At 42.2% G+C, this 25000-nt stretch overlaps 2 protein-coding genes across 2 annotated transcripts in view; both read right to left on the reverse strand.

Annotated features, from left to right (window-relative positions):
• Positions 1–4347: 4347 nt before the first annotated feature.
• Positions 4348–6648, reverse strand: phox2a (paired like homeobox 2A). Its single transcript, XM_030778788.1, has 3 exons — positions 6426–6648; positions 5148–5335; positions 4348–4836 (listed from the first exon to the last, which is right to left on the reverse strand). The coding sequence occupies exons 1-3, from the start codon at positions 6646–6648 to the stop codon at positions 4348–4350; spliced, it is 900 nt and encodes a 299-aa protein (XP_030634648.1).
• Positions 6649–15059: 8411 nt separating this feature from the next.
• clpb (ClpB family mitochondrial disaggregase) overlaps positions 15060–25000 on the reverse strand; it is a 32718-nt gene continuing 22777 nt past the window's right edge. The window contains exons 8-16 of the mRNA XM_030778770.1: positions 22437–22514; positions 21286–21341; positions 21093–21137; positions 20094–20255; positions 19337–19493; positions 18503–18576; positions 18097–18216; positions 16703–16807; positions 15060–16063 (exon numbers count right to left, since the gene is read on the reverse strand). Coding sequence (XP_030634630.1) covers positions 15842–16063; positions 16703–16807; positions 18097–18216; positions 18503–18576; positions 19337–19493; positions 20094–20255; positions 21093–21137; positions 21286–21341; positions 22437–22514 — 1019 coding nt within the window. The 3' untranslated portion in view covers positions 15060–15841. The remainder of the gene's footprint in view (positions 16064–16702; positions 16808–18096; positions 18217–18502; positions 18577–19336; positions 19494–20093; positions 20256–21092; positions 21138–21285; positions 21342–22436; positions 22515–25000) is intronic.

A 25000-nucleotide genomic window follows, 5' to 3' on the forward strand; every position in this document is an offset into this window, starting at 1 on the left:
ATAACGTTAAGTTCTATCACCATGGCAGCATTCACCTCTTTAAAGTTTTTCACTTTCAGATTTCAAGCGTTGAATATTAAACTGTTCTATTACATATTAAAAACTGGTTATCAAGCAATGCAAATCCAAGGAGTCTTGATCCAAAAGCAGTCCTGTTCTTTAAATGCTATAGAAACACAACCGTGAAGTAGTTTGTTTTGTATGGTTATGATTTTGATTCTGCCAGTAGTCTATGCAGTGCCTGGGAACTCTGTCTGTATTGTTGTAATAAAATTATTCTCATTTTGTGTTCGTTCGATTCAGTCTAAACGTTTGTTTTAGTCCGGTCATGCTCCTGATTGTATGTAGCGTGGTTTAACGTTTTAAAACCAAACTTTTACCAAGATATTTTTGTGTTCTCTGCTTCTTAATTCAATGTATTCAAAGACTGTTTAACGGTTAACGTCGTTTTGTTATATATAAATTAATAATTGTGTTTGACTGCTTATAGTTTCAATGTTATTTGTTGTATTTCCAAGTGAATAAAAACTAACTGCTAATATTTTTCGGTATAGTGTGTTTTCGTTGTCACTGTGACATGCTGATAATGTAAGAGTGGGTCTACGCTCATATTTATCTTAATCAAATGTACGGAGCACAAATGTGAGAAAACATGATTTTAAAGATTGTGTTCACTCCTGATAACCATAGAAATAGGCCTACAATGACTGAATGTCCAGTTTTCTGAAATGATCACAAGACCAATGAAATCTGTTCTTGTTTTTTAAATTAAGCTATTCCTCTTCCTATCACGTGGCCTCAGTAACTTCTAATTACGTGTTTAATGTCTTAATGACATTTTTCAGTCACTACTGTGGAGGTAGCCTATAGCATATCAGTACATGTTTCTACAGAAATAATACTCTGCTGACACACGTAGTAGTGCTAATATGTAGCGAGATGTATAATAGCTATATAAGGAGATCTGATTAATATTTTAATATATTCTGTTGATGTAATCTTTGTCCCTAGCCGGGGAAGCGGAGTCAAAACCCCCTGCGTTCTCGTTCGTGAGATGCTGCCTCTAATCAACACTACAGCGCGACGCAAACACCGCTATTGTCGGTGACGCTTTTTCTGTTCTCTCCCACACCTCTCCCCTGGGAGTGTTCCTTCTGTTTCTATATCCCCTTTTGAGTATATAGGCCTAGTATGATAGATAGATAGATAGATAGATAGATAGATAGATAGATAGATAGATAGATGGTGATAGATGTGAAATATATGGCGACTGTTGGGATGATTACATCAGTTCCAGTTTATGAGTAAGGATTCTATTCATTTGTTTTTGAAGTTGTTTATTTACTTATTTGTTTTTTCAAATAATAAAATATGTTTCATGTGGGTTAGGAAAGCCACGAAGTTCCTCAAGTGAGCAACATATTTATTGTTTAAGATAAAAAAAAAAAAAAAACAACAACTAAAAACTCATCAGTTTCGACTTTGTCCCGAAGTCCAACTATTCCAGGTTGGGCTGCAATAAGGATGCAAGCAAAAATGCCATGTTGTTCTCGATGAAAATGACCGATGATTGAATCGTAGATGTTGTCCGGACGCCGGGGAGTCCTGCTTTTATGTTTGTTCCTGCTTCATTTGCCAGATTAAAGTAAATCTACAGGATTCATTTCTGCGGCAGTAGGCTACTATTCTGTATCGCCTAACGGGTGCCTCGCTAACTTGCAGGTCTCGCCTCTTTCGTTCTTTGGTCGGTGGAAAGAAGATTCTCCGACTGAAAGATCATTTCACTCTTTAGCTGGCATCAATGGAATGGCTTCATTTTTAGTGGTTGAATCAAGTGGTATATTAAAATAACGTATTAATTCAATGAGTATTTTTACTTCTTCTTTTTTACTTTCTTAAGTGGTTCAGTTATGTAGTATTAAGTTATGTCCTTACATGAAAGACCGACGAATCAGGTTTCTTCTCCCGCTTTATTTGATGCAAGTTTCTTATGGCATCCACAGATAGCCTATAGGATAAAGTCTTTCGATACAGTCCCCATTAACGAATTACACCACGGACGGGATTACTTACCGGTAAACAGAGTTACATATTTAACAGAAATAGCCTACTATTAATAGCATAACAATCAAACTGTCTTCCGGAACGCTACACACCTTTGACATCTACGAAAGGTTTTTCTGGCACCCTGCGTAGCCAAGGTGGGTTTGACAACATGTATTTTACCCTGTCAGGCTGACCCGAAATTGCAGTCACCCGACAAAGCCTGGAATTGTTCTTCAATTCTGTGAAAGAAAAAGAAAAAAAAAATCTCGCACTCAGACCGTGCTTTGTATTTATTTTATTTCATTTTTTTGTTTATTTGTTTGTTTGGGGTTTTTTTACAGTGTAACAGTGCTATCAATGTAGGGAATGCCCTTACAACTGAGAAAAAAAAATTATGTGCCATGGAGTCGAACTTTATGATTTTTCGAATGAAGAACACCTCTGACCAAAGTAATAATAAGAATTAAAAAACAGTCTACGCAATATTTATATTATTTACAAATTACTTTATGTTGCAATACTTTCATACCTATCTTTAAAAAAAATGATAACATTTGCAGAAAATCCCACTAAATGGGGAAACGTTTTTTTTTTTTCATTTATTGTTTTCTTTCCTTTTTTATCTTTCAATAAATTAACTCTCGTGGTATAACTATGCTTGTTTTTTTTGGTCACACACATCAATAGCTTATTAACGTAACTGCTATGAAAAAGTTGGTGACGGGCCGCTAATTACAGTGGACTAAAACAGATCAGTGTCCCTTAGTGCTTAACAAAACCAGAGTGGAAGATTTCAAAGATCACCGTGGAGAGAGCGCAGAGTATCGCGAAATCAACCCAAAATATCGTATATTTTTTCTAAGAAAAAAAAATCACATTGATTTTTCATTGCAGCCTACAACTGATGAATATTCATTCTTTTTTGTCATTCGTTGTAATACAAATCATCAGTTTTTACTAATAAGGCTACTTCTGACATCGTATTAAATCTTCCTTGTACCGAAATTTTTTCACATTTACAAGTATAATGACAGTTTTGAATTGTTACATGTAATATTTGTACAACCGTGACAATTTGTACGTATGTTAAACCCTTAAAATCATACGTTGTCAATGGAAGATATACAGTTACTGGGGACACCTAATATAATATGGATCTAACTGTGGATGCCTGACAAACAACCTCAGCAAGGGTTGGTTTGACAACTGGTCAGCTATCTGAGAGGGGGGAAATTTCAGGAAAGAACCAGGGAGTGGGGGGGGGGGCGCTTAAACCTGAATTTATCCAAACTGGAATTAGTCTTACAGTCCAAATGGGAAGCCTGGCTTCACCAGCAAATGCTTGCCTAACACTAAAAAACATCCCCGGTTGTTGCACTAATTGGATTGTGGGGGACTTTTTTTTTTCTGTATACACTTCCCAATAGGCTTTGTAATACCAAAGGAAGTTGTGCTTGCTGGAAACAATTAGAGTTGCCTCTTTTTTTCTCTCTCTCTATCCATTCCCAAAGCTCTCCCTCGGGACTTTTCCTGTTTGCTTTGGGGCTGGATTCAGATTGAAATGAGGGTTAAAGTGAAGGAGCTTGTCCGTTCTGGGAGTCTCAGCACTGTTTAAATGTCCTGTCTGGATCTGTCTGGTGTACATTCACTGATGTCCAATCTACAAAAATGATGAAGACAACTCCTCATAGGGTTCCTAGCACTGGTTTTGAATCTGGACTCTTAAGTCCACATTTAGTAAAGGGAAGTAAAAGCAGTAAGTGTAAATGGAAGCATGTGTGTTTGTTCTTCGAGTTCTTCAGCCTGTGGTTCGGTGACAGTTCCTACTCATTTGTAATGAGAAATACTGAGAAGGGTTTGGAAGGAATGTCTGGGAAAGCACTTTTCTGGTAACGTATAGTTTCTCTAATGATCGGAATGACATGGAATCATTTGCGGGAGTTGCGAAGCCTCAAGATTCACTTGAGACAGCCACAAAACACACATACACTCACACACTCACACACACACTAACACACATACACACACACACACATATGTACACACACACACACACACACACAAAATGAGTGCCCGTTAGCCCTGTGGACAATAAATTAAGAGTAAGGGGAGTCCAGCTCTAAAAAAAAAAAAAAAAACAGAGAGAGAGAGAGAGAGAGAGAGAGCGAGAAAGAAAGAAAAAAATGGTGACATAGTTGCAGGAAAAATAGAGATATACAGAGGTATACACATTTAGAGGGGAAAAAAAGAACTACTTAAATAGCATGAGAGAGAGCACGAGACAGAGAGCTCCCCTAGTCCCTAGAAGAGGTTGGTTTTCAGCGTGTTGGGTTTCCGATGGAAAGATGAGAGAACTCCAGCAAACGGTCCAGCGGCCATACTGTCCGCGGGCTGCCACGCCTTCAGGAGATCAGAGCCCTGGTGGGTGTTGGTAGGGGTGATCGAACCCGGCCCGGTGGACCCAATGCTGGGCCAGGCCGGTGCTTTCAGCCCCTGGTGGAGGGAGGGGGAAGTGGAGGTGTTGGCAAACCCAGCAGAGGTGGCCGATACAGGGCTAGGGCTCAGGCTGCTGGCCCCGGGGCTCCCCATGTTCCCAGAGCTGGGCAGGGACGCTGTGCTATCCGGGGTGGGGCTGCACGTAGACTCCTTAGACTCGTCATCCTCTGAGGAAGAGCGGGGCTCTCCCGATTTCTTGGCGCTGTTGCCGTTGGCGCTGCCAGCATTGGCACCCTTGGAATTGGCAGCGCGCTCCTGCTTGCGGAACTTGGCACGTCGGTTTTGGAACCATACCTAAGGAATGAGAGCGGCAAGGAGGTGAGTGAGTACAGTGTGACATTTCTGGAACAACTTTAAATTGCAAATGATAAAGGATTGTAGTCCTAAAAGTAAAGGGATTATAAAGAGTTGGATTAAGTATGGTGACTTATTGCTTTCTTGTCCAAACACTGAATCTGATTGTTTGTGTGTCGAACTGCAGTAAAATAGACATGCTTCTGGATTTGATAAGACTGGTTTACAAGCTAAAACAACAACGTAAATAATTTAATTTTCTAAGTTAACGTAGGTTTTTCGATGCTATTTCACAATGGACAGAGACTGACCTGTACTCGAGCCTCAGTGAGGTCTATTTTCAGCGCGAGTTCCTCGCGAGTGTAAATGTCAGGATAGTGCGTCTCTGCGAACACTCGCTCCAGTTCCTTCAGCTGCGAGCTCGTGAATGTGGTGCGTATGCGCCGCTGTTTCCGTTTTTCGTTCAGTCCCGAAGGATCCGAGAAAAATTTATAAGGAACTGGGGAGGAATTTGAAGTGAAAAATCGGTTAAGACAACGAAAACTTGCAAGATGTAGTCTTAAAGAATAAGAGTATTCAAATAAATATTGAGGGAATAAAAGATTTCAAATTCTGCACCTAAATTATAATTGAAAATTAAAAGCACGATTCAAAACTAAAATGTAGCACGTATCGCGTTGGAAAAATAAATAAATAAATAGATAAATTAAAAAAAAAAGCAAAACAAAAACGATAAATTGGTAAAAACTAAAAAAAAAAATGTGTTTTTGAGAAAAAAATTCTGGAAATCAGTAATCAATTAACAGAATTTACACAGCAGCCTATATTCTCTTAAGAAATAACAACAACAACAACAACAAAAATATTAACAATACTTTCAATAATAATAATAATAATAATAATGATAATAATAATAATAATAATTCCCAGAAATATCTTTGAAGAAGGATTTTTTAAAAATTGTAAGTTACATATTTGCATTTTTTGTACAATGCATAAATTTGACATTCGGAGCGAACAGGATTTTACAGCTAATTTCGTTTTATGGTAGGCCTACTTATCAGGCAGAAAAAAATTCAATTTACTCATAATATTCATAACACAATCATTTGAATCAATTACTCATTTCAGCGAAGATTTCGGTGGTTTCTGAATGATATAAATATCCCACAAACCCTATATCTAACAGAACTGTTATACCTTTTCCAGTTAAATGAATTATTTAAATTTATATGAAATCAGTTATCTTCAATTTAGATTAAAATTCCCTGCGCAGTCATAAAGCTGAATTACGATCGAGGAAAAAGCCCAATTTCATACAACCATCACTTAATAACTTCAGTTAATAACTGAACTGACAAAACTTCTGAGGCTTCGTCGCTTGCTTTAGAAACGATATAGAGCTTACCCGTGGATGAGAGTCAAACAAATTTAGCACAGTAGACTTGAATACTGGCTGAACGGATCACATTTCATATATCTTAATGCACAGTGTTTGAATTAGGCCTTTTCGGATTTCACAATGCTCATCAAACCAAAAGAAGCTCAACACAGTGAAGACTCTCAACGCCAGCGCCTCTTAGGCTTACCTGTGGAGTACGGGGCGGGCTGGTGGTCTCTAAGGGCTCCAAGTGTGCAGCTAGCCGTACTGAGTGGAGGGCAACCCGGGTTTGCGCCGAAGCTGGTCCGGATGGGGTTGTACTGGAACGTGTTCGCTTGGCTACAGGAGTTGAAGTCTGCATAGGCCGACGCCTCCATCGCCGCCATACAGGAATCGTATGTGTTTAGATAGGAATAATCCATTTTGTACATGTGGAGAGCAGGACAAGGAGAGTGTCTACGAACTCTCCCACGAGTTGAGTCGCTTTATCCGGAGTGAATAAGCAGTGCGGTTGCTGGGGGACAGAGAGAAATATCAGCAGGTGGGGACAGGTGTCGATCAGCAGGTGGATTCTGTGTTTTTCCGTTTCTTCAGCAGCCTCCTACAATAGAGCGACTTGGTGGATGTCCGTTGCGTTTCTTGATATAACACAAGATTTCCAACGAGTGCGTTTTCCCTTCTCACCCTTCTGTGGATAATTTAGTTTCTCTCTTTCTTTGGTCTCGAGCCGTTGTCCACCTACAGACTCCTCGGCGTTCGGCAACTTGCTCTCTCTCTTTCTCTCTCTCTGGTTTGACAGCGCTCTGCTCCGCCCGGGCAGCTCGCGGCGTGTTTATAATAAACTTGCCTGTCCGCGAGACAATGGCGAGGCGGTGGTCTCTTTGCATGACAATGTCTCTGTGCGTGAGCGGGGGGCTCCGGCGCTGGCTTGCACCCTCCCCTTCGCTCATGCATTACTAATGGCCATTTAACCCTTTACTGCGAATCATCTGCATGCCAACGATAGGACTCAAGATGTTCCGTCTCGGTCTTGGGATATGTTATTTTTCGCTGATACGTTTTGAATGTTCGAACCATTTGATGTATTTTAGGGTAACGCTTTTACCATTTCGTGTTCGAATGCCATCATTACACCCATGAGGTCGGAGCGACCAATACCTCAGTTTTGAAACACCACAAACTTCGAAGAATTGGATCGAATTAAAAAGAAAAGATACAAATTAAAAGACACAATTTGATAAATGTGGTAATAACGGTAAAAAAAGTGTGAATTATTGACAGAGGGCATAAAATGCGATCGGGAGCACGCGCTGAGCAGTCCCGCGGGGAACTGTGAGACTTTGATCCTTTACAGAAAATGGAGAGAGATTGTGTGTGCACGCTTTCTTTCAGTCAAGAACGCTATTCATTTCTCTTTCTGTCTTTTGACTGGCTTTCTGACACCGGCTCTATAATGTCAGTCTAATGTAATAAAAAAAGAGCTGAGAACGGAGATAGCAAGAAAAATGAGATGGCACAAATACGTCCAACCTTTGGTACACCACTGCAATCGTTCGGCCTGTGAAATGAAGGTTATTAAAAGGGCATTTCGTTTAGATTAACACATGAGTCGAATATTATGAGCTCTTTGTGCGTCGTAAATTAATTACTAAAATGTTAGAGCCTAAAAATGTGGTGCTGATTAGTGAAATAAAATAGTTTAATGAAATTTCGCAAACATTCGCCCTTGGTCAGAGTCTTGTCCACTAATTTACAGATAATGTTACCACGCGCTGGCTTTATGCAGTTATCAACACTCACCCGATTACATTTCCCTAAATATTCAATAACAGCTACTCTTTCCCTCGCGCTCTGTCCACGTTAAAAGTGTTTTATGTGAATTAGCGTTGAGAAGGGCACATTATACGCACTGAAGGCTTTTAGAAACATTTCACAACCCTGTCAAGAAACGAGAGGTGTCCTTCTCGCGCCAAAGGCTTTAGAATGAATCTGATTTGGTTTGTTTCCCATGTCTAGGTCAAATTGTTTAATTGATATTGTTAGAATTAGTTTAATGTGCTTATTTGACCAATTTGTTGATTGCCATAAAATACAAAGTCAATTAGACTCTCTGGATGACGGTAATTTTATCATTGGCTCATGCTGTTTTGCGCTGTTTACAAAGCTCGTGAGTTTACGCACTGTGAGTTACTGAAATCACGGATCTATTCAAACACATTTTTGGATTGTGAAAATGCTCAGAGAGACCTCCATCACAGTAGGCCTGTTATGGTATTATTAGTTTTAGCTTTTGTATTCCTACTGACAAAACTCCAGCTGACTTCAGACATAGCGGATAAATCCCTAACACATGTTTCGTGTAAAAGAGTGCGTCTGTTATTTCCTATTTTTTATTCAGCAACAAAAAATGATAGAAATAGCTGAAGTTGCGTAAACGCTAAAGGCGATTTTGTACAAAGCATTCATCCAGAAATTCTAATTTCGGGGTGTTTGTTTAAAGTGTGCTCAGCATCTTGTGTCCTGATATCGAACACACTCATCCTTTCTCCGTCTTTCTGTCCCATTTTTTCCGCAGCTGTAGCACCAGCCGTGGGATCAGCGGGGCTCTTTGGCGGTAACCAGGTTAGACAGAGGCGGCCTCGGGCGGGTTTGTCACGGCACATTTGGGTAATTGTAGGCTGAATGGTGGCGAGCCCCATTCGGTCTATCAAGCTCCATCCATCAACAGGTAAATCATATGCACCAGGCCGCGCGTTCTCGGTTCCGGGAAGTGCGGTTGGTGACAGGTTAACGTCTTTTCAAGAGAACGAGAGAGAGAGAGAGAGGGACAGAGAGCGAGAGAGAGAAAGTGTAAAGACGACACATAATGCACACAAACGGCAACAAGTGGCCGCCCGGATCCCTTTGAATTAAGTCCTTTCAGCAAGTGATATTTGAGATTTAAATGTAACCAGGCAATGCTTGTTTTTTCTCAGATGGAATTACGGTATTATGGTTCAAAGGAATCACCTCAATTGTCTGTCTGTCCGTCTGTCTGTCTCTCTCTCTCTCTCTCCCTCTCCCTCCTCTGTATGTGTTTGAAGAAAGATACACCAAATATCCCCTGAAGTGACCAAAGTATTCAGAGATATTTGAATAATGGGACCGAATGCTGTTACACTTGTAATGCTGTTTGTAGATATTGTAACGATCATACTGTCAGGGAGTAATAGTGTGTAACAGCCTTTCTCACTGTGAATTTTAAACAGATAATAACCTTCATAATTCCTCTACTCCTAAACATACGACTTTTGTTGCCCCAGCCAATGCAAGTTACAAGCTTCAGTCTTTCATTCAGTAAATCAATAAATACTAAGAGCAAATAAAGAAATAAATAAATTAGTGTTCTCTTGTGTTTTCTGTGACAAACACGTGATTTACTAATTTACTATTAAGTTTATACTCCAAAAATATTGTATATAGAAGATTACATGACATCTATCTATCTATCTGTCTATCCATCTATCTATCATCTATCTATCTATCGACTGTTTTCTGTTAATTTAAGAAAACGAATAAATGACTAAAACGTTTAATTATCTTGAATATACACAAATAAAACCTTTATAAGATTTTCAATGATCTGATATATCGACAAATATGCATTGCAGCACTTTTTTCTAATTTGCAGGGGAGACAAATATTAAAAAGGAACTTCGCATTGTCAGTAGTTTGGATACCCTAATCAGTAATGTTTTGTCAATCCCGAACAGGTATTAAAATACCATTTAGCATTTTTCTTTATGAGGTATAAATATGATACGTGCCACTTAAAGTTATGCCACTCGTTATCGGGAGAGAGATGGAGAGAGAAGGAGAGAGAGAGAGAGAGAGCACGAAAATGAACAGAAATTTACGTCGAAAAAAGAACAAATTAAAAAAAAAGATAAATTAAAATCATACAAAGTAAGCACGGAACATTTAATATGAACGTTTTAATGAAGAGTAATGTGTTGTTTTGGGGTTGTCTGCTCAAACGTAATATCCTAAGTTTATTTCTTCTACAAGTTTGATTGACAGGCAGTGCCCTGGTTTGTCACCGCTGGTCCCGTGACTGATCGGTTTCAGTCCAATTTTCTCTCGTGCCACCCGCCGCCTGCTAAATCTTCATCGTGTATGTTGTCGTTCCTCGCGTACACACGCACACACACATACACCGTTTAGTTGTAGACCTGGTATCGCATAGACTATTTCCCCTGACTTGTTCCCTTCTATTCCTGTTTTAAGACCCCAAACTGTCGGTGTGTCATCAATTTCTACTCCCTCCTCCTCTACTACCTTTCCATCTCTCTCTCTCTTTCCATCTATCCATCACATCGGGACCAGCCTCAGTTCGCCTCATCCATCTTCCTGCAGCATCCCCCCTACGCCACTGCTTCATTAAGGCAATCTGCATTCACAAGCGATCGGTCATCGTAGCGTCGCCGGGGCTCACAGAGCAGTAACGGGGAGCCGGGACCCCTCGCTTTAATGGTTCCACCATCGGATACGATTAATGTCAGAGAGACGAGAACAGCCAAACTAAAACGAAAGGGAATTCAATTAGCCTCAGAGAAGGAGAGGAGCCCCCGTTTTCGTCAGAAAATGCCCTTCGTAATGGCGATGCAAGAAAAAGAAAAGAAAAAAAAAAAGACATGATCCAAAAGTGAAGGAGGACCTTAACTAATCGAACAATGTACATAGACAAAAATGATTAAGGATGTCCAAGATGGAGGCTAGATTTAAAACAACCTAAACGAGCCTATTCCATTTGGAGTGCATGCGACTGCCGACCAAAGTCTTTATTAAGGTGTTTTACGGCGTGAAAGGAAATTTATTTGTTAAAAAAGTTTTTTCCCCACCATGTATTTTCGAACTGTCAGTCAGAGGGTTCTGAGAACGCCTCTCGTGACTTGTGATCCCGCCTCTCAATTTATCTAAACACCATGAATGAGAAAGCCGCTCATTACTGTTGCCTTCAAATGGCAATGAATTTTAAAAGTCTAGGTTAAACCCCTCCTGCGGGAGGGTTAGTCCCAGATTAGGTGCCATTTTGAAGACAAACACTTTTGGCCTCCACTATTTAAAAGTCTGATGAGACCCAAAGCGGTTCGCTTTGGCTTTGATGGGATTAAAGCGGGCGATAGCGGGATGTTCAACACGAGCATGGGCTGATGCTTTTCTAACGCGGCGGCTGAAACAGTTAAACTTTTCCAGCAAACTCACCTCTGACACCAGAGCAGACAAGCCTCTGTATCCGTCAGCTCACCACGTTTGACTTCTGCTCCGTCTGTGTCAAGGGATTCCCCCTTTGAGCAAATAAAGATCAGCAACGGAACGCTCATGGCGCTAAGATTTAAGACAGACTGTTCTGTGATCAGAATTCATTTAGTCTTTCTCTAAAAAAAAATGCTAGAAATTCGTAGAATATACACCATCCATTTATCCTAGGTTCAGTTCCGCAGTGAATACAACTGAACAGATAATCAGGCCTTATTTTCTCTCTACAGAAGTACACCGTCTGTTATTACTCCACAATGGGTACGTTTATGGAGTAGCAAGTCTGGCAGAGTACAATGTCTCTCTCTTTCCACCAGTATGGCATGTCTTGCAAATCAAAATGTGGGTCAAATAGACGTTATTTATTTTGGGAACACTAACTGGTCTCTAGTTTCCGTCATTTTCTTAGAAACCTGCTTTACATACTAATGTCATTTCTTCAACCCCAAATGTAACATTTTTACTTATATAGCTTTTATATTAATCGGTTATGGACCACAGCAAGTTTAATGAAATAACTCAGAAAAGACAGGAAAAGATCGAGCAAAACTGAGCCTCTAGGAGAGATGTAGAGTAGTGGAGGTCCCGAGAGAGAGGGAGAGAGAGAGAGAATGTGTTTCAGGTCCATCTCCTCCGCCCCTGCGCCCAGCTGTGGAACCTGAAATGGTCGCGAGAGGAGGAAAAAAAAAGAGCTCGAGCTGGAGCAGCCTCGCCAAACACGCTAATTAGATCAGTGAGCCTGGCCCCGCGCGCTCTGAAAGCCAGGCCCAACTGGCGGCCTGCTGGAGTTGTGGAAAGTTAATCAAATTAAATTCCTCTCTAAACTAATTAGGCGGCAATCTGCCACGCGAGCTGTCCCAGAGCAAGGTTTGAATTAGGGAGAATGGATTTTTTTTTATTCTTTCAAAAAGACGAAGAAGACAAGGGGGAAGACTGGCTGTGCTTTGGAAAGGAGGGTGTCTTTTATTTTCCTTTTATGTTAATTTTACAGAAAGGACCATGCATAAACATGCAGAAGACTGTCAGTTTATATGTAGAACGGCTATGTTACACGTCTCGAACTGTATGCGCCTGTCTTGTTAACCATCGGTGAAATGTCACGCGAGTGACTTGTGCCGAAAAGGTCTTTATTTTCGCTAACACGCCAACGCCTGGATAGTCTCTTTTGTGACCTGTGATGTTTCAGGCTGAGACAAGAAAGAGTGTGGATAGATTTACAAAGCCAATCTTAAAAATAAAACACATCCTCCCTGCGACCACCCTCGTCTCTCTCTCGCTCTCTCTCTCTCTCTCACACACACACACACACACACGCACAGATTCGGCAAATCATCACATTACACTCAGGTAACAAGTGGACACCTGATATGCCCCATTTTTTACTCCCCTAAACTGCTTGCTCTATAGGCTACAAGAGAGCAGACGCGAGCTTAATGGTTTCCGAATTGCAGAATACCCGTTGCCTTCTGGGGTCGCGTGACTGAAGCCTCTCATCTCTAACTGTCATTTTGTGTTGAACCGTTTTTTTTTTCTTTTCCTTTTTTTTGTTTCCACAGCCGATATCTTCCCTCTCCCCTGTCCACGACAATGCGATTTCACCTCACAAAGACCAGAGCTGAAACCTTTTAATGATGAATCGATAACTCTGCTCCTTCAGAGCCGTCCTATGGGACCGCAGGATGGGCAGCAGAAGAGGGGCGAACATATACGAAAATACTGCGATGAAAGAACGTACATCAGTGACAATGGAGGAGAGAGCTTACAAAGTAAGATATTAGGACTCTGTGTTGGTAATGGCCGCTGAGTGGTTAATGTGGAGTGAATTATGTTCGCCTATCTCGAAGACTTCAGGCTACGTATATTTAACAAGTTTAAAGAGCTGCCATTTAAGGATGTCTTAAAGGCAGACTGGGGCATAAGCGTATTACCGACATTAATCAGTCATTAAATGTTTTACAGTGGTTATGTTTTCTAGGCTAAGTCTTTTTTTTTTTTTTTTTTAACTATTTTGATAACCCTGTGTTAGCACCACAGAGCTCAGTGGCTGGTGCAGTTAACATACCTTAGTGAGAAGGACTGTTTTGGAGTGAAAAAGAGAGAGAGAGAGAGAGAGAGAGAGAGCGAGAGAGAGAGAGAGATCCTCCTCATAGTAATTACACTTCTCCTTCTCATTGTAACTGAGTTTGACAGTAACTCGCAGTATTGGAATGATATTAGCAGTAACATTAGATGAGGTGTAACAACACCTGCCTGTTTCCCTCTCTCTCTCTCTTTCTCCCTCTCATATGACTGCAACCCTTACATCTTAAGTACACTCTTTGGCGTCTACTCCCTCTTCCTAATGGACTCGTAAATGGAAAAGATTTTGTACTTCCATATCACTTTCTCCCCTTCTCAAATTGGCTCATTCGGTCCTTCTACCTCTCTTTCTCTCTCTATCTCTCTCTGTAAACAGACACTCGTTTTTTTTCCACAGCTATCTCTACAATCAGTAAAATGGAGCAGCATTAAAATAACACACACACACACACACACACACACACACACACATTTTCAGCTGGATGTACACAATGTGTATAAGTGTGTGTGTGTATGTGTGTGTGTGTGTTTGTTTGTAGCTGGGGGGTCCATGCGGCTGGTAGGACACTCTGAGAGAGCGGGGGCAGAATACCACCCCAGTGTTTTCCAATGCTAATTCTCTCCCCACAGGAAGAGAACAGCGTTCTACATGTGTATGGAGGGATGCTGTGAAAAACCGGAATGTTCCTCCCGCATTCCGCCCAACCTTCTGCACAGACACACACACACACACACATACTTAACATTTTCTGACAAATTCCTGCCTCATGTTTTTTTTTGCCCCTGGAATTGCATCCTGCAGAGATCCAGAAATACCAAACCATTAAATGACTTAGTTAAATGACGGGACAAGCTGGCACCAAGTGAAGCAGTGGCAAGTGTACAAGTTTATTTATGCAGCTTTGTATGTACAAGAATGGAAAAAAAAAATATATATATCAGAGCATTGGTTCATATCCATACCAAACATGCAAACACAGTGTAGCATCATGTATGAAAAGATTCAAGTGAATTATCTTTACTCTGCATCTCCTGTCATGTGTTTGCCTGCAAAACACAATACTTGACACAAGTGCCTTTGTAACATGTAAGACATCGAAGAAGGCAAAAGAATATTACATCTATTATTGACAAAGATTGTTTTTTTATAGGTTACATAAAGCCATTTATCATATTCTTATATTCTTTCAAAAACTATTTTTTTCTCCTGTAACTGAGTAGAACCCCCCCCCCCCCACCTTCCGTACCATATTTAAATAAATGAAATTAAGTTTTCTTAATGGGGGGTTGTATTGCTGGTAAAGGACACTAATAACACATGAATCCATCTTTGGCCTCCCCTTCAATATATCTAACCAAGCAATGACGAACAAACCTAACACACAGACGCATTAATATTTCTAATTCAATTCAATAAATATTTACCTATAAACTAATTTTCAGTATATTCTCTGTACGTGAGCAAAGCACTATTGCTGTGTTTTTCTCTGGCAGTCGTTCTGACTTATTACTATATGGGCTGTCACAACACATGTAACGACGCTGTAATAAGCATGCTATGAATGACTTGTGAATGTGTAACAACATTGTTATAAGCAATGCCATCATTCGAATCACTTCCTCAACCTTCAGACCATCTGCTTACTTCCCATCTGTCACAAAATGGCTGCCATCCATAGCTAATGGCTTACGGGTACTGACTAACAGCTAAATGATATGACAGTTGGCTGGCAATGTTAAGGCAAACCAAAGAGTCTTTAAACCTGAGCTACACACAACGTGAAGTAACGGATATCACGAGACTCTACAACATGTCACAGGTCACCCCACTAAAGACCACAAAAACCATGGAATTACACTCAAATTATTTCATCGATCTTGGATCCACTGAAATCAAATTGGGCCCGAAGGTACATTATGTTATACTGTGAAATGACTGGTTGCGGTTTTGGTCGAAGGCAAGAGCTCAGAATTGTTTCACAAAGCAAGACTTATACCAAAACTTACATCAGCTGCTTGACGACAGACAGCGCTGTCCAACACAAATACTCTCACTCTTTCGCCCGCTGGACAGAGATGACATTTGTTATTTTGTTTACCGAGGTTAGTCAGCTAACAGAGAAATGTTGTTTTGGAAAACAGCGCCCTCTCCTGACCCATAGTACCACTGCTGTTGTTGTGAATAACTACACTTGTACATCATTACCAGTTAGGGGAGCCCAAATTACGACGGCCCATTACTGTCTCTTAATGGGCGTAGGCCACGTCCTCCGGGTTGAGTGGTGGGCGGATGTCCAGTTTTCGAGTGGAGCTGTCCTCTCCGACCACCTCCAGTCGCAGGCTAGGGGGCGATCCCTCCTCCCTCTCGTCCTCCATCCCTCCATTGACGCTCAGACGGAGGGTGCAACCTTTGGGCAGGAGCTCCTGCTCGTACGCCGCCGCTAACTGGTTCACTACGCGACGCTCCACCTAGCAACAGGCACGACCAGCAGAATGACGATTCATTCAACCTCACCCAAAGCAGGTTATCAGCCAAGTTTAAGCCTACATACAGTAATGTAAGGTATAACCACTGCATTATTGATTTGATCAGGCTTATACTGAGTGATTTATAGAAAGGTGAATACAGCTAAAAGAATTTCTGATATGGTCCGAGGCAATGCCAATCCATTACTGATTTAATCAGACATGTAGAGTAAAAACCATATAATACCAGTATATTCAAATAAATGGCACATGATCTATTATCAGTCTGTTTACAGGTGCGTGAGAAAACAATTAGTCTCTGATTTGCTTGCCCAAAAGCATAACTGGTCTAAACGGTTTGTCACCGTGTGTTAGAGAACCCAACACAGCCCCTTAACTCAGGACCAATAAGACTGAAAACAACAACAGCAACAACAACAACAACAACAACAAAACAAACAAAAAAAAATGACATTTCCAAGATTTTACCCCTACCAAATTCCCCTCACATTTTCAATTAAGCCCCAGTCTCTAATGCCCTGCTGTGTCTTTAGTGCTGTGTTAGAATGGCACTGGACTCCCCTATTGATCAGCATATTGGCGGGCGTATTGATTCGTGGGGTCACAGAGGAAAGGCTGTACCTCGTGTTTGATGGAGCGCGCTCCATAGTGCAGATTGTATCCCTCAGCTAGCAGGTCCAGGACGGGCCGGTCCCACAACAGTGTGATATTGTGTCTCTGTTTAGCCTGGGGGGGGGGGGGGGGGGGGCAAGAACAAGCGGCACCCAGTATTTAAGGTCAGGATGTTCACCAGCAAAAAGCCAGAGAGACTGCTTTATCATAAGATATTTTCAGATGTGGAGAGGATAGATACATTTATATTATGGATGAAAAATAAACAGTTCACTTCCTTTAGGTTTTGTAACAAACATCCTATGTTGGTAAATTTAAATACCACTCTGCGTTTGCAACAAATCTTACCATTTGGGTTGGATATGAACAGGAGGGGAATTGGAGATTAAATTGCAATTTAAGTAATTTAAAGTCATTTATGGTAAAATAAATAACTGCACTGAGACATTATACAGCAGAGCTTAGGAAAAGGTCATGAAAACAATACTTTATAATGAACCTAACATTAAAACACAGCGTCTCTTTTACACACACACACATACACACACACACACACACATACACTCAGGGACACAGCGTCTCTTTCACACACACACACACACTCACACACAGCGTCTCTTTCTCACATACGCGCGCACACACACACACACACACACACACACACACACTCACACACAGCGTCTCTTTCACACACACTCACACACACACACACACACACACACAGCGTCTCTTTCTCACATACGCGCGCACACACACACACACACACACACACACACAGAGAGAGAGAGGGACTCAGTGGGAAGACTAAGGCCCTGCAGTAGTGTGTTTGTGCCTCAGGCAGTGGTGGCCTGTCAGAAATGAAGGTTTATTAATATTTAAATATTTATGAATGGGCCACATGTTAACTTCTCTAATCTGATTACAGTCGTCAGAGCCAGCAAGCTGTTATTGATCTCTGTGTGTTTATGTGCATGTGAGTGGGAATGAGAGAGTGTGTGTGTGTGTGAGTGAGAGTGTGTGTGTGTGTGTGTGTGTGTGTGAGGGACAGGAAGTGGGGGAAGGGTACTGCACAGCTCCAAATCATGTCAGCGACATCTAAAGCCATCGAGCTGTTTGTGTAGAGAGCACACAGACACACACACACACACACACACACACACACACACAAACACACACTCTTGTTCTTTCTACACATAAACACACACTTGCACACACTCAGAAAAAAGAGAGTGAGAGAGGGATATCAATGGAAAGACGCGTAGAGAGATTGTGTGTGTGTGTGTGTGTGTGTATGTATGAAAAGGACGAAGACAGAGAGCGTGCGAATGAAAGAGACAGAGACTGTGAATAACAGAGAGAGAGAGAGAGAGAGAGAGAGAGAGAGTGAAAGTGTTTGTGTTTACCTTCTTAGCCCAGAAATTGAGTTCTTTGCTGACGAGCTGAATGAGCTCAGAATGACAGAAAGGCAGGAAGTAAACAATCTCATTAATCCTGCCCAGAAACTCATCCCTCCGGAAATGGGCCTGACCAAAACAAAAAAAAAACAAACCACACCAATCAGATTCAGGGACCATGCGGCCTCATCCAATCAGTTTAATTTCCCACCTGTGCTTCCCCCAATCAGGGGTGGCTGATTTTAAAAAAAAAAACGACAACAAAAAAAACATTCTAAACAGAATCTCGTAACCACGTCAGCGTTCTGTTTTGTGGGAGATCGGTCTAGTGATATCAAATTGAATATCACGTCTATGTATAGACTGGATTTGAGGAACTGGTCAGGGATGTGAGACAGTCAGGTTTGCATGTTACCTTTAGAATAGGACGGATCACGTCATCTTTGAACTGCTTGGAGATGGTGATTTTGTCACTCTTTTGAACATCCTCTGTGGTGAGGACAGAGAAAAGAGAGCCAGAGTTTAATATGTGTGTGTGTTATGGAGCCTGTGAACTGTGCTCTAAACTGTGTGGATACACTGTTATGAATGCTGACACGGGTCTGTGTTTCAGTCACAGACGGTGTGTCCTTCACCTCGCCTATAGATACTACTGCATACAGACGGTGTCACTGAGGAGCTGTAATGTAGTGACATTGTGTTGGTTGTAAACAGCATTAATCAAGCCTGATTAAGGGTTTGTAGACAGCAAGTGGGCCGTTATTCAGATACTGACACTGCGTAAGAAGTTACACACTACATTAAATTGTGTAAGTGTCAGCCTCTCAGACATATGGTCCTCATGATGTAAGCCATACTTAAGTCTTGCTTTGAGTGTAACAACAGTATTATGAGTGGTACTGGTATAGTATCTCACACACTCACGACACTATTATAGTCTACTGTTGTCTACGGTCCTATAAGCCTGGTAAAGCCTTGTTTGAATGGAATAAGTTTCTTATGTCTCACACTCTAAACCTTTACATTAGGAACGGTGTATTTAAGCATTAATGTAAGGCATTAGCATGTCTGGTGCAGTAAAGTGAATTAGATGGATATGACAGGGTGGTAACTGGCAGGACCTAGCAAACCGTCTGAGGCTCGCTGACCGATCCTGAACGTAGGGAGTGTCCTTCAGTGTGAATCCAGCAGTAATCTGTAATGGATGTGATGTGGGCGTGGTAATGACATTGCGAAGAGTTTCCCTCACCCAGGTTCTCGGCCAGGCGGCGGCGGGTCTGCTCCTGCGCCTCCTGACGCAGCTGCAAGGCATGATGGGAAATGTCGTCACTGGCGACGTTGGAGGTCATGATGAAGATGGCATCCTTACATTCGATGGTTTTCCCCTTCCCGTCTGTCAGTCGCCCCTGAGAGAGAGAGAGAGAGAGAGAGAGAGAGAGAGAGGGAGAGAGAGAGACGGAGTGAGTGAATGTGAGAGACAGACAGAATGAGCAAATGAGTATGGGAAAGAGAGAGAGAATGAGGGAACGATAGGGAAAAAGAAAGCGAGAGAGAGGGAGAGCGAGAGAGAGCTAGACACGCTTCTGAAACAACATCGTCTCGTTCTGCGTTTTTACCGCAGAAAATCGGGAAGAGGGCGAGTTTTCTTCTTGAAAAATGAGTAACGAGCACTTTCAGACCAAAACATCATTATTCACCTCTGCCGCCCCCACCGAGCTCAGCCAAGAGCCAATTTTCTGTTCCAGCTACAAACCGTGGGCTCGGTTTTAATCAGGGATTATGAAAACAAGAAAAAGGTCAGTGACATCAGACGAGAAACAATGTGATCTAACAAGAGATTCAAGTGTTCAATACCACTAAAAGCATTTTAATATTTGGCTCCCTGTCTAGCGGCTCCTTCACTGAGAGTCTCGGGAACGCACGCGGCTTCGGTGCCTCCGCTCCCCGTCGGGGAGCGCCCAGGGTTCCGTCGCGCTCCGCGTTCTAAGAGGAGCTGAGGTTCTCACCTCGTCAAAGAGCTGGAGCATAATGGTGAGGACGTCGGGGTGGGCTTTGTCCACCTCGTCGAACAAAACCACGGCGTTGGGGCACTGCCTCAGCTGCTTGGTCAACTGACCCCCCTCTTCATGACCAACATAACCCGGAGGAGAGCCTATGAACTTGGCCACCTGAGAGAGAGAGAGAGAGAGAGAGAGAGAGAGAGGAAGGACAGGGGAGGATGAGTGGAAGAGAAAGGGGGGAAAGAAGGGGAAAAAAGGAAAGAGACATCAGAACAAAAATAAATAGAGAAGGATGTGGAAAATAAAGGGAGGGGTTGAGAGAGAGAGAGAGAGAGAGAGAGAGAGAGAGAGAGAGAATTACAGTCCAGCCCCTGAGGATGTGACTGTTACCTTTATGTGACCTCTCAGTGATCAGATCACACCTTGGATGTTTCCCCCTATTTTAAGAATGATTATTTTTCATATTACAGACACACACACACACACACAGGCCTGAACCCTGCCTTCTGTGTTTCCGTTCCCATGGAGACAGTGTCATCCCTCCGTCATGCCAAATAAAGGAGTGGGATTGAAGAGAGAGAGAGAGAGAGAGAGAGATGGGTGCATGTAAGCAGAGGGCTGAAGGTCACTGAGTTAGAGCTAAACGGCTTATGACGGACAGCTGGGTCAGACAAGGTCAAATCTGACAGCGTAATAAAGACCGGAGCATTCTGGGTAAGAGAGCACAAACCGCGGCACTGTACAGCCTGACTGGGTCACAACACTCACATTTACCAACCTCATTCTCAACGCACTGCAAGAGGAGAGAGAGTGTGTGAGTGTGTGTGTGTGGGTGAGTGGGTGCATGGATTCATGAAAGCGTGCACTTTTCTAACAGAGATTCTTGTGAATATATCTGTGTGTGTATATATGATGATCACAAATGGATATGTACCTATAAGATAATGTTCTTGGGTTTGTGTGTCCTCATGTCTGTGTGTGTGTGTGTGTGTGTGTGTGTGTTACCTCATGTTTCTCCTGATATTCAGACATGTCCATCCTAATGAAACCCTGTAAGACAAAACAGATCCTTTGGTCCTTAACACAACATAAAAAAACTACTATTACTACTACTACTACTACTAATAATAATAACATACTGTTAATATAATATGATAATGTACATCATAAGGATTTGTAGGAAGGATTTGTAACTGACCTTCTTAATGTCTTTGTGCATGTAGCGTGCCACTTGTTTGGCTAACTCTGTCTTACCTGTCCACAGAGACAGAAACAAATGTTTAAGTCAGGAGTGTTATCTGTCATATCTATGCAAATCATAGGCATAATTATTACAGTATTAAAAACACAGCACATAATCAGGACATTCTCATACACTCTACACAGAACTTTACGACGTTTCTAGTGGAATCAGAAGTCTCAGGATTCTGAACGAGCGTCTCAGAATTCTAGATCTCCGCGCAAGCGAAACGTGAGAGGGTTGTCATAGCAACGGGAGGGTCCAGGAAGAGTTTGGGCCGCATACTACAGTCACAAGCCACATTCATTTTTTTCCCCCTTTCTTTTCTACCATGACTGTCCATCATCCCTCCCTCTCTCTCTCTCTCTCTCTCTCTCTCTCTCTCTCTCTCTCTCTCTCTCTCTCTCTCGCTTTCTCTCCCTTTCTCTCTCTCGCTTTCCATCAGTGTATAATGTGGGGGGCTGTATGCGTAAAATATGCGTATGGTATAAATTTTAATATACATATAGGAGAGGAGAAGAGAGGAGAAGACTTGTTGCAGTCCTGTTAAATATTCATGTCCTGTGGCCACTTTTGCTGCAGGCAGGAAGAAATGAAAGCTCTGGCAATTTACATCAATCTCTACTTTCCCATCAAACAAACAAACAGCTCCACTCCCGTGTGTGTGAGAGCGTGTGTGTGTGTGTATGTGAGGAGTATGTATGTGTGTGCACATGTGTGTGTGTGTGTGTGTGTGTGTGTGTGAAGAGGGTTAAAGAGGTCGAGAGAGATGAGAAACTGTACAGTATTGGGTACAGTAGGCACATGACATTCCTATAATCTTCTAAACCTGCTGTGTGGAAACTGTTGGTCATAACTACCCAGTGAGTTGTCTTGGGGTTAATGTTGAATGTGAATTGTCTGTGGTGTAGCATTTCATAGGCACATCTATTATAGTGTAGAGTTCACAGAAGTTTGGCTTCAGTAGCACTGAGAGTCTGTGGATGAGACCAACTGAGAAAGACAGAGAGAAAGACAGAGAGAAAGAGAGAGATAAAGACAGAGAGAGAGAGAAAGACAGAGAGAAAGAGAAAGAGAAAGAGAGAGAAAGGGATAAGTTGAGAAGTTACCAATTCCAGAAGACCCCAGGAAGAGGAAGACAAGAGGGTGTTCTTCATCATACCATCCATTCTCTTTTCTCCGAATGGCTGTGGAGAAAAAAACAAAACAAAACAAGACACCACAGTCAAAAACCGAGCGGTTCGTTTATATGATGGAGGGGTTAGAGAAATGATGAGATGTACAGAAATCAAGAGAGAAAAAGGCAAAATGGACATGTACAGAAAAATAAGACAGCTCACACAGAAGGACTTTTCAAAATATGAAATTTATTATTTAAAAAAAAAAAAGAGAGAGATGAAAAAAAGAGAAAAAAAGCAAAAGGAAGATAATGAAGTAGAAAGAAATGTGTAAAATAATTGCGGATTCCCCTCACTGTTCTCTGAGCTAGCCCCTTCTCTTCTCTTCCTCTCCACCCCTCTCTCTCTCTCTCTCTCTCTCTCTTTCTCCCTCTCCTGTATTCCTCTTCTCCTTTCTCTCTCACTCTCTCTCTCTCCTCTTCTCTGTCCTCTCCAACATTAGCCAGACGCTAATTGCATTAGCCTGCCCGGTGCTGGAGCTTCCAAATCAGTTTAGCATGGATCCAGTAGAGCTGCCCCAGGAACATGGGCTCCGATAACACCGCGTCACCACGACAACCAGCTCCAGGGGTGTGTAAGTGTGTGTGTGTGTGTATGTGTGTGTGTGGAGGAGGGTAAGTAAGAAGAAATGGAGTTTGGGTTTGGGAGGGATGTTTGGAAATAAGAATGAGAGGAGTGTGTGCGCGTGCGTGTGTGTGTGTGTGGGTGTGTGCGCGCGCGCGTGTCTATGTGTGAGGACCAGAGGAGAAAACTCACTGGCAGAAAACAAGAATATTCATTTCCTTACCTCCCTGTAAGAACACACATTAAACAAGACTTTGTGTTTTAGATAGAACGTGCTGTAGTGTGTGTGCGCGCGCGTGCGTGTGTGTGTGTGTGTGTGTGTGTGTACACCACCAAAAATGAGGAGGCACTACCCATAGGAGTGACATAACTTGTCTAATGAAGATGAGGACTGACAGCATCCTGTGCCATCGAATCACTGTGTGGTTGTTTTCCTTCAATCCCCGACTACATGTGAAAATTCAATTACTGAGAGACCTCGCCGTATTTACGCTGGCCATAACCCTGATCATGCCGGGCTTTCTATGGAATCAAACCACGTTTGTGAAAACAGGGACAGACTGTTTTTTTCTTTTGTTTTTTATTCTTACACCACTGTCTTTGAAAGGTCTTCATGAGGACTTGTGAAGGATGAACAGAGAGTGACGGGAGAGTTAAAGGAGGGATGAGAAAAGGAGGGATAGAGAGGGAAAGAGGATGGTTTCAATGAACGTGTGTGCATGTCTGTCTTTCCGAGTGAATGTTTCTGTGTTTGCATGCACAGGAGCGTGTGTGTGTGTCTCAGTGTGTAGTTAGTGTTTCACTGTAAATGTGTGTGTATGTTTGTGTCTATGCAGGCATGTGAGTGTGAGCGAGGGTCTGTGTGTCTTTCATTGTGAATTTGCGCTTTTCAGTGAGTCTGTGCTTATGTGTGTGTGTGTGTGTGTGTGAGAGAGTGTGAGTGTGAGAGAGAGAGAAAAAGAGGGAGAGGGAGAGGGTGGGAGAGGAAGAGAGAGAGAGAGAGAGAGAAAGAAAGAGAGAGAGACAGAGAGAGAATGTGAGTTTGTGTGTTTTTCAGTGAGTCTAGGTTTATGAGAGAGAGTGAGAGAATGTGTGTTTGTGTGCCTTTCCCTGCATATGTGTGTGTGTGTGTGTGTGACGTTGTGTCATTTGTCATACTGATGAATCCTGAGTGACTCTAAATGCTCTCTCTCTCTCTCCTCCCCTGACGATCAGCAGTGCTCATATTTTAGCTGTGAGCTTGAGACTGAGCGGTCCTCTCTCAGTTTTATTACCTCTGGGTGCCTGGGACTGTCTGTAGGGAGGCCGCAGGGCCAGAGACACATCCCCACAACGCCCCCACACACACACACAGCCCCTCCCCGAACCCCCCCGCACACACACACACACACACAACAGAATCATATAGTCATACATACAGCACACAGAACCATCCTCTCTTCTCTCCTGTCTTTCTCTGTCCTCTCCTATCCCTGTCTCCCTCTCCCAACCCTTATGACTGACAAGGCAACAGCTGGGCTGGTGAACTAAATACATTTCCATAACCATCTCTGAATGGGCAGAATTAGAAACGAGAGAGAAAGACGAGAGAGAGAGTGAAAGAGGGACAGACATAGAGAGAGGGAGAGAGAGAGAGAGAGAGAGAGAGAGAGATTACAGTGCTAATAATGATATCATCTGTCACTTTATTACTTTAATCACTGTCAGTTTATAAGGTTACTAAGAACTAGCCAAATCTACACATGTATAGCTATGGAGTTACACTGAACTGAGCAGAGAGACATGCCTGTTTGCTATGTGCCATATATGGTCAAGTTTATCAGTGACTTCCTCTCCCTTGAGTCCTGATACACTCACTCAGGATGGGCCAGCCTCTAAAAAGGCTACAGAACAGAATGTTGCTCTGAATCTAATTTGAGTTTGATTCAAAG

This window comes from Chanos chanos, chromosome 6 (assembly GCF_902362185.1).
Source record: "Chanos chanos chromosome 6, fChaCha1.1, whole genome shotgun sequence".
Classification (NCBI taxonomy): domain Eukaryota; kingdom Metazoa; phylum Chordata; class Actinopteri; order Gonorynchiformes; family Chanidae; genus Chanos; species Chanos chanos.

Coding starts and splice junctions, on each gene's coding strand:
- phox2a (XM_030778788.1), bottom strand. CDS start 6,648: ATGTACAAAATGGATTATTCCTATCTAAACACATACGATTCCTGTATG. Junction 5,336..6,425: donor GCCCGCCCCGTACTCCACAG/GTAAGCCTAAGA, acceptor ATTCCTCCCCAG/TTCCTTATAAATTTTTCTCG. Junction 4,837..5,147: donor TCACTGAGGCTCGAGTACAG/GTCAGTCTCTGT, acceptor CTCATTCCTTAG/GTATGGTTCCAAAACCGACG.